A 10,523-nucleotide genomic window follows, 5' to 3' on the forward strand; every position below is an offset into this window, starting at 1 on the left:
CTATGGGCAGCGGTCGCTTCGCCATTTGGGTGGATTCAGGTAGCCGCTTGCTCGTTTGCCACTTTATGTTATAAAAAAAAATAGTAATATCATGTTATTAATATCGCTCATATAACAAATTAGTAATAATTAAATTATTTAAACTTTCGTGAGACATTATTACAAACGATCCACAACGAATAGTTGTAATAATGTCTTACGTATCTTACTAATGTTATAAATGCCAAAGTTTGGAAATTGGACATAATCGTGTAGCAGTCTGGAAGAACACATAGGCTCGTTACTTTTGCTTTTTCCACACGGATAGAGTTGCGCACGAAAGCTAGTAAGAAAATAAAAAAGCTAGCTGTTGCTCACGACTTCGTCCTCGTAAAATTAAGTTATAATACTAAAATATATCTTACTCACTGATAACGTAACTTTTTATTGGTGTAAGATTTTTTTTAGTCGGCCCAGTAGTTTTTGAGTTACTTCAATGCATACAAAAATACAAATCTTTCCTCTTTATAATATTACTATAGACGACATGAAATAAAGAATGCCTTACCCAAGCGCTTCAAAGGGCGTGTCAACACATTCATCTAATACACCTTGTATAGTTTGCCTAGTGTAGGTTACACTCAATTAGTAGCGCCCAAACCTAGACACGCCTCCAGTGTGCTCACTCTATTAGCAACTTTCGCTTTAATTTACTAGTAAAATTAATAACTCTCCACCATGTTTTTGTAAGAATTATTAAGTAGCCAACTGTAGCCAAATGGCCATCTTAAGCCAGCAGATGATTTTTTTTTAATGTAAATTAATAGATCTAACAGGACTCCTTTTTGTGGGAGTCGGGGAGAATCTTCAAAAGATACTTTGCCTTCTGGGGGCAAGGCAGGGTTATGTAGGATTTGATTTACTAAAACCCCCTCGGTGACCATCCTCTAGTGATATAGACGAAGATTCCGGCATCTCCAAGGAACACACCAGACCTTCGGTACTCAAACTGTCCTTGAGGCCCTACGATGTTATGGCAACAAAGGACGACCCTAGATTACCGTCTTCCTAGGATCGTTTTGATAGTTTATTAGTGCCACCACGCTGATCTACCACGACCCCGAGGATCCCTTTGGTCCACCACAGGACTCCTACGACGTGCATTTGCAATCACAAAGTTGCCTTAGTTGACAATAACTATGAACGAAATAATTTTGACTAATTACATTTTGGGATAAGGTTCAGATAGCTATAAAATAAAAGATGTAATGTATATCAACGTAATATAATTTGCACCATACGTTACAATATTTAATATAATATGGTCTAGTCACCCTTAACTTAGGGTAGTTAAAGTTCGTAGGCATATAAGAGCATAGAATACAAATTATGAGCTACTATCGCACAACTGTTGTACGATTGTCAGTTGTTTTAAAACCAATTTAACCGTTTAGTTTCACAACTAAAAATCGTGCGCTCCGTATAAACTCATAGCAATCAAAGGGCAACTAAACAGGCCTAATTTTAGTCCCTTTCCCTTTCTACCCTTTTGTTAAGAGGTATGGATGGGAAGGAAAAGTTTGACGGTGGAGGAGACGCATAGGAAGGGGAAATGTTCTCTTTATGTGCGTCTCCTCCTCCGTCAATTAAGGGTAGGCAACGCATCTGCAATTTCAGATGTTTATGGGCAGCGGTCGCTTTAGATTTCGGTGGATTCAGGTGGCTGCAGTTGTGCGACATTTTCGTCAAAGGTACACGTACTTTATACTACAATTTAATATAGTGCAAAATGTTATAAATTAAGTAATCGTTCAGTTTCCTATCCATAGTAAAAGTTTGAAACACGAAAGATAATAAACCATTACTGCAACATAGAGTTTTCGTAAACAAATCATTGTCAATTACATATAGGCAAGTTAAACCGTGCATGTATAATCGTGTTTAGGAAATGCTGCTTGTTCAGTGTGAACTATTAATTAAATCATTCCATGAACCGGGAATATTAAAGCAGCATTAGGATCCGTTCAGAGCGTAGAGCAAAACAATTTTTTGCAAACAAAATTGAACTTTATTTGCTTGGGATAAGGTTTAATATGACTTCTCAGTACTTGCTAAGCAAAATTATACCTTATTCCCAACGAATGAAGCTCTATTTTATTTGCAATATAAATCTGTATCACTCTACGCTCCAGTCTGAATGGATTCTTATTCTATGTCGCCTTTAAATTAATAATTAAATCTAATTCTAAAGTTGTTAAGGTCTTTTTTGCTTGTTTAAGATTTTGTTGGTGATATGTCTTCAGTATAATTGCGAAGGACATTTAGAATTTTGATAAAGAAGTCTTTAGAAGGTATAGAGTTGACTGGCAATTGTTTGATCTGTTCCATCATCGCGTCATATCTTCTCTGTTCGTGTTGGCGATAGATTTTTATAATGTCTATTTCTTTGTATAGTCTCCTTACTCGTTCCACTTTATCTGGTTCGGATTGTCCGTAGCACAATTCAAATTCTTTACGTTGTATGTCGTTGCAATTTTCTAGTAACGCCACCGCGGGCCAACAACACTTTCTGTTCTGTATGTCCGAACTTGTTTTTATTGAGGCAGAATTACTGTCAACGTAGTCCATAACATCGTTCTGTGTTAAATTTAATAAGTTAGTAAATACGTTTAGAGCGAGCGCACAATTTTAACTAAACTATCACGCAACTGATGTGCGATTGTCGATTGTTTTGCAGCCAATTCAACTGTTTAGTTGCACAACTAAAAATCGAGTAGTGTGCATATAAGCTCAAAGGAACGAGACTAAACAGTTGTGCTATCGTTTAGTTTTATATGCGCGCACACTCTTACCATTATTGTAAAATTTTAATACAATCTATACTATTTTAATAAAGCGTAAACACACACTTCTTTGTTGCCTAAGATGTCAGCAATTACAGCATATTATTGAATAATTCATTTTTTAATAAAAAGCCCTACACTTGCGTCACTATTTACACTATACATTTTCACGCCATTAAATTTAGGGTGTAAATATTATGGATAAAAACCCTAATGTGAGATAGAGACCATTAGTTGCTGCCAATATCAAGGAAGCAAAATTGTCAAGGTTTGTCGTGTCATGTCATTTTGATTTTTGCCACTGATATATGACAAATGTGAACAACAAAAAGAAATTTTCATTATTTCATGCTGATAAAGCCGCACGGTAACAGCTATTAAATGATAAATTAGATAAATACTTTCTTATTGTAAGGTCTTAAGGACCGCTAAAGAAAGCATTCTAAATTATTAACGACGCTTACCTGCATTTGCAGAAGTATGCCTAAATCCGAGCATACTTTATCGACGTGTGTGTACGCTTCTTTACTGTGTAAGTTACAGAGCGAAAGAGCAAGTAATATTGGTAACTTCACGGTGTAGAAAGCTGATTTAAAATAATTCAATAAATCATATTGCTCCATTGTGAATTGTGTAAAATCCTTTGATCTAGTCAAGGAAATATCCATTAGTTGGCCGATATTCAAAGCAAAATATGTCTGAAACAAAACAATAAAAATAAAATAAAAAATAATATAATTAGGATGAAGAAGCAGAAAGTCTATTCACTTTATGAGCGCGCGCACATCTTTGACTGTTTTAGTCTCGCTTTGATTCCGCAACTAAACAGTTGAATTCGCTGCCAAACAATCGACAATCGCACAACAATTGTGATATAGCTAAGTAAAAGGTGTGCGCCCTCTCTAATGCCGATGAGTTGTAGGTTTAACAAATAATGATTCACGAATAAATTATTGTAAAAATCCAACGAGTTATATACAAAAATCAAAACGTTTGTACGTAAATACAGTTACTTTTTCCACATTTATTTTTTTATTAGCTGTTCCCGTGCGGCTTCATCCGCATGAAATTATAAAAAAAAACATTTTATTATTTACATTTGTCAAATTGTCAATGCAAATCTTTAAATGACATGACATAATGACAAACCGTGGCAACCTTGCTTCTTTGATGGTGGCAACTTGTAGTTTATAGTCACTTTCCCACGTGAAGGTTTTTTCCAATTTATTTACTCCTTAGTTTAGCGTGAAAATAAATAGCCTAAAGTGTGTTGTAAATGTAGGGTTTTAATTAAAGAAAGAATTATTTAAAAATATGCTGTGATTGCTGTCATCTTGCGCCACAAAGTAGTGTGATTACGCTTTATTATAATAGTATAGACATGTACAATAAAAGAGCTACTTAATTTTATTCTGTATTACCTCATTAAAATAATTCTGTACTGTATAAGCAATTGGCTCCTCTATATTGTTCCTTATCATTTCATAAATAAAACTTCGTATTAGATCTGCGTCGTTGATTGCCATTAACCCTACGCCGGGCAACTGGTGCCAGCACGGTTTGCCCGACCGGGTCTTAGCGTTGTCTTCTATATCGTCACCGATGTTGTAATACGTTTGTAACTGTAAATACATCCCTGTATTATATTATCGATTCTTGTATTCTTCTTAATTAAACAAATTAATTTAAATAATTAATTCAATTAATAATTGATAATTCAAATTAAAATTAATTCAAGTTGTAAACTAATGAATAATGAAATTCTTAAAATAATTAATCGACATAATTAAAAATTAATTCTTTTTATCGAGTAAAGTATCGAATTACAAAATTATTAAAATTTACAAATTATTTATGCGAATTAATATAGATATTGAGTGTTTTAAATGCCTTTATTAAGTTAATCTTTTCGTTAATTACTATTACATTAAATTAAGTAAAAAAAAATTATTTTGAAGGTGGCAAACGAGAGGGAACATAGAGATGATTGACGCCTTACCACTAGAGGAACTATACATTTGTGCCCACTTTTTTTATTCGTATTTACTTACTAACTCTACTCCCCAAGCTAAAACTTGTATTTGATGCAATTTCTTCTCGTTTAATTGTCTTGTATCTGCCAGTGCGTCGAATGCGAACATCGTGAGGTTGCCTTGTATTGGCTCCCGCGCCAGGGCTTCGTGCTCAGCTATCTAGGAGTATAAAATCAACATGAAAATAAACACCGAACATTGACGGCTTAAATTAATATTTTCAATCTTTCTAATAAGGGAGATCTTCCGATCTTATCTTAGTTGCTATTATAAATGCGAAAGTTTACATGGATGGATGGATATTTGTTAGGTGAACGAATCTCGATGATATTCGGCATAGAAGTCTGGAAGAACACATAAGACTACTTGATTTTGTCTTTAATTCCACGCAATCGGAGTCGCGGGCGAAAGCTAGTAATTTTATTTTTGGAAGTACACATTAATGGATGTTTGAGTTTGTAGCCATAAGTACGGATCTCGATGTTTTGACACAAATGAAAAACGTATTCAGCAAGAAAACATGGGCTGCTTATTAAGTTTTAATTTATTCCGCGCCGATGGAGTCGCGGGCAAAAGCTAGTTTTTCTATAAAAAGCAAATATTCCTTTTATGTTCATTCTCTGTTCAAGCCGTTAAAGGTGACCTTTGAATTATTGCAGAAGTACATATTATTATTACCTAGTAATAATTGAAGTAAGACAATTTAATTATGTCCGGTTTCCCAGCTACATTTAATCATTTAATAGTGTTTTTGTTTCTAAAACTTCATGAAATGCGTTTCCGAACTACGTAACATGAGTTTTACTCCAGTGAAAGTTAACTCTACACTAATGGATTACGAGGTAATGATAAAAAAATAGAAAGATTGCCTTTTTATAATAAAAAGGGGGCAAACGAGCCTCGTGAACACCAAGGTGGTCAGCGACGCCCATGGACATGCAACACCAGAGGAACTACAGATACGTTGCAGGCCTTTGAGGGAATGATAGGCTCGCTTATTGAAGGACCCTAAGTCGTATTGGTTTGGAAATACCGCCGAGGACAGACCGTTCCACAACGCGGCTGTGTGGGGATTATTATTTACTACCTAATGTTAGTTGTAATATGTATATACTTACATTTATAATGCGTTCCTTTAATAACTTATTGTCAGCGTACTTTTTTTCGATCAATGTTGTTTCTACAACTCTTGGCAAGTAATTTGGGAAATTCTCGATTACATTTCTTACCATCGGCGATTGTATAGTTAGCTTTTTCGTCCTGGATAGAAAAGTAAACCATTACATTTATCCAAAACAAAGATAAGAGCGGGCGCACCCCTGTGACTAAACTATCGCACAACTGTTGTTCGATTGTCGATTGTTTCGCAGACAATTCAAATGTTTAGTTGCACGACTAAATATCGAGTAGTGTGCACACCACCATACGAGTATAATGTAGGAGTTAAAGCGCGACTAAAAAGTTGTGCTACAGTTTCGTCAAAGGTGCACACCTTAATATGTTAAAAATAGTTAAAAAAAAAAACATCTATAGAACATCTTTTTTTTAGAAAAAAAACTAGATACAACAATGATTTACATTCGGATATTTTCGTTGTGGAAACTCACCTTAATATAAATCCTTATTATTAATGCGAAGGTTTGTATATATGTATGTTTGTTAGAAAGTAGCCGAAACTGCTGAACGGATTTCGATGAAATTTGGTATAGACGTACAGCATAGTTTTGACCAAAAAAAGGCTACTTCTAAGTGTTTTTTTTATTTTACTCAGACGGAATCACGGGCGAAAGCTAGTCTTCGTATAAATGTGTATAACTTGTAATAAATAAAAACTGTTGTAGATGTTAAGTAATGTTAATTACATTATTCATAAAATAATAAGAAACAAACACTCACCAAAAAGCACTATTTCTACTTATATTTCTAGTAAAGAATTTAGACGACATCATGTCTATAGTTTTGATTTACTTAGTAAAAAAAAATCAATTAAAAGTATTGAATTACTAACAGTACATGTTCACTCAGTAATTTCCTTGTCACGACCAAACAATTCTTATTGTGCCGAGTAAATAAGTCATTCTTGTCTGTAAATACTTTATATAACCTTTCCTACTCAAGAAATCTATTCAAAGTTGGTTGAACATATATTTGTAATATTTTTGAAGACCAAATTAGTTTACAGTAAGGCGTACCAAATGTTCTTACCTAACAACGAATTACAATTCCACACAAGAATTTGTTAAGCAATTATAACCTCAGTGGGCAGTACGAAACAATTGTAGAGAAATATGTATTCACTAGCTGATGTTCGCGACTTTGCCCGCGTATAATTTTTTTTTTTAATATATCCTATGTTACTCAGTGATAATATAGCTTTTTAATGTTGCAAAAATTTGACATCGGTCCAGTAGTTTTTGGATTAATTCAAATACATACAAAAAATTCAAAAGTATAAAAATAAAAATCTTTCTCTATTTTATTTTTCAAAGGTGTTTTATCCACCTTGAAAATTATTTGTTTATTTTTGTAACCGCCTGTATATTCTATAATAATTAAATCATACTTTTTTATACAAATAAAAAAAGCTTTACGGACGTAAATAAAAAATGACTTTAATTAACATTATTTATTTACATTTATCTTAATTAACACACTTAACTAATTGATTGACGTTACTGTCGCGCCAGTGGAATCATATGACTATTCAAAACAAAGCGTGGTCGCGTTCTGAAACGCGCGGCAAATCGTTAAGTGGAAATTTGATCTAAGCCACTTTCAGGACCCGTTATCTTCCATAACATTAAGTTTATTAAGTACTAAGATATTCAAATCTTTTCAATCTAAATAAACAAATTACTATTGCAAATGTAGAACGCACTCTCCTGATAAAAAACGACACAAAGTACTCGATACGTAAACACGAATTAAGGATTTTTTTAAACCGTGGATTTCAATTTCCACAACGTAATTACCTGTTAACTGAAGTCGGAGTTAGTATTGATTAGATTTTCCGCTTCGTTTCTTAGTTAAATGCAAATACATTTTTAAAGGCATCAGATATTTAAATTGCATTAAATGTAACTAGTTTTATCTGCTCTCTATTAAAAAAAAAACAGAAGTAGACTATTTGTTCTTCTAGACTATGTTTAAATGTGTTTCAAATTTCATCTAGATTGGTTCAGCCGTATAGGCTATCGCCTACTAACTTTAGCAAACATCCTTTCGCATTTATGTTAAATCTAAAAATCGAGTAAATTAAATTTCGAATATTGACTTAATTTCTCAAATTCTATTTTTTATCGTAATTAAAGTTTGAAATGCTAATAGCCGTTTTAAACATAATATAGCAATCGCAAATATTGTCCCAATTAACATCACAATACTTTACTAAAGTGACAACACAAAATATAACGTTTAGTAAATAGACAAAAATATTAAGGGAAATTTTGTACGAATCGTCAGTTTTATTAGCATGTGGGTTGAGGTAATTAGGTTTTGGCGGGTGAGCGAATCTTTAATGCAGTTGACCGCGTTATCTCGCTATCCCACAATGTTGCCCTAAAATTTAACGTGCAAACATTTCACACTGTTACGCTTTAAAAATGATTCTTAAATCTCCTATCTCTACCAACCTTTGAATACTTCATTAGTAGATACCATACCTACTCTTTTTATGGCCAATTTCCCACCTACTTTTAACCATTCGTTAGGTTTACATACTCGTAAAGTGATAGATAGAAATAAGATTTTAATGTAAATTTATGTTTTAACTTTATAATAAAAAGATACACCGCTCCCCAGGTTCCTGGCTAAAACGTGTTAGGGTGACATGAAGCTGTCTAAAAAAAACCATTCGTTAGTGTTTTTGGTTCGATTCATGAAATTTGTTTCCGAACTACGTAACGAGTTTTGTTCCATTGAAACATTACTAATAACATAACTCAACCGATTACTAATGCTAGGTAATGCAATAAATGGGAACTTCAGAAACCCAGCATTATTCATGTAAACAGATGCTTTTGAGATAAACATGTCTCACCGTGAGACTCCATTACTGAAACACTTGTATTGAAACACAGAAAACCTTTTTTTTTAAATATGGAGGAATTAGAATATTTTTGTACATGTGTTTTAGCAATACTCACAGTTATAATGACAAATATTTTGCGAAGTTAGTACTTAAATTGTCTACAACGACGCATATGTATATGTAATTGCGGGTTCATCAAGATGAAGACACGCATGGTGCGAAAAATCGACGCCCGTGACGTCATTACTATTCAATAACATCGAAAACGACAATCTTTTTATCTATCATGTGCAAAATTATTTGTTAAAAGTGTTTATATTCTAAAATATAACATGAGTTTGATGACAAACGCATTTTAAACTCAGATCAAAATGTTACTAAAATGTTACATGTCTAAAAGTAAATTAACGAAGTTTTTTACGAGCGGAATTTCAGCATAATGATTACCTAGATCCATTAACCTTAATTAATCAATTGAGTGGCTCGATTTTAACTGATATTTACTGTCCATTAAAATTCAATACATTCAATAATTAATAATGGAAGATCACTTATACAATTAATGAAGATAAGGTGAATGACCTTTAAACAACTAAACATAACCTCCAAGTAACATTTTGTTGTAAAAAATTATACTTTTTCCCCCAAAAACAATTATTTCTAGATATACATATTATTGTATGTCATCACAATCATCTCTGACTTTACCTACTCACGACAATACACAAAAGGGGTCGACACACAAGGTTAAGAATTTATTGTATTACCAACTTTTTCTTCCATTGAATATATTAATGTTATTCTTTAAAAACAAAACAATAAAAATAAAGCTGGAACAAAGGCTTAAAAAAACATCTTATTGCAAATAAATGCATAAAGGATTTATCCATTTTCTGTAACATTGAGAAATCAGCTGCACTTGCAAGGTGACGTTTAAACCGATAAGCCGTGACAAATAGCGCAGCTGTTGTCTCTGAAATATATGTTCCAATGCCAACATACATTTCTACTATCTACGTATTTTTCTTTCACATTTAAATCCGTACTTTAAAATTATCCTAATGTATCTATACTAATATTATGAAAACGAAAAATTTGCATTTTTGTATGTATTGAAATAATTCAAATACTACTAGGCCGATTTTAAAAATTTCACCGTTACAAAGGTTATCTGTATCATAGGCTATAGTTTCAATTTTTTAATCTCACGCGGTCGAAATTATAAGAACTTTATTTTATTGTTTACAATTATAAAATGGGAGTTGTAAACCTACAAATCCAGAGGTATTTTTAGCACAAAATCTTCTGGTAGACTTATTCTTTTTCTGCATTGGATTGGAACAGGGATTACGTATGAAACAAACATATTACAACCACTAAAATATTATATTTTTGCAATTTAAAAATAACCTAATGTAGTTTTTTGACTATCAAATGATAATGTTTACAATCTTTTTTATTTAAAATTAGTTACAGAAAACCCACATGGTGTCGCGAAAACCGCAATCAGCTGGCTTTGTCCTCGCACAAGAGATCCTATTTGATATCCCGCAAAATTTGACGTAGTCATTTTATACAAAAGCACCAAATGAGATGTTTGCACCCGCCTTCTTCGTAAGTATTCCACAAAATCCTGTC

The 10,523-nt window shown here is 33.0% G+C and overlaps 1 protein-coding gene across 1 annotated transcript; it reads right to left on the bottom strand.

The window, feature by feature from the left end:
* Positions 1–2,253: 2,253 nt before the first annotated feature.
* LOC106104524 (farnesyl pyrophosphate synthase-like) lies at positions 2,254–6,801 on the bottom strand. The gene is made up of 6 exons (XM_013284601.1): positions 6,752–6,801; positions 6,085–6,115; positions 4,874–5,014; positions 4,244–4,444; positions 3,287–3,520; positions 2,254–2,616 (listed from the first exon to the last, which is right to left on the bottom strand). Exons 1-6 carry the CDS (start codon positions 6,799–6,801, stop codon positions 2,254–2,256), a joined length of 1,020 nt encoding a protein of 339 aa, XP_013140055.1.
* Between the last annotated feature and the right edge of the window lie 3,722 nt (positions 6,802–10,523).

Source organism: Papilio polytes, unplaced genomic scaffold, assembly GCF_000836215.1.
Source record: "Papilio polytes unplaced genomic scaffold, Ppol_1.0 DF823510.1, whole genome shotgun sequence".
NCBI classification, from domain to species: Eukaryota; Metazoa; Arthropoda; class Insecta; order Lepidoptera; family Papilionidae; genus Papilio; species Papilio polytes.

Bases quoted from the DNA above. Each gene is read 5' to 3' on its own strand.
- LOC106104524 (XM_013284601.1), bottom strand. From the start codon at position 6,801: ATGTCGTCTAAATTCTTTACTAGAAATATAAGTAGAAATAGTGCTTTT. The intron at 5,015-6,084 runs GTAAGAAATGTA...TTATACTCCTAG, and splicing joins TAACTATACAATCGCCGATG to ATAGCTGAGCACGAAGCCCT. The intron at 4,445-4,873 runs GTAAGTAAATAC...ATGTATTTACAG, and splicing joins TAGCTTGGGGAGTAGAGTTA to TTACAAACGTATTACAACAT.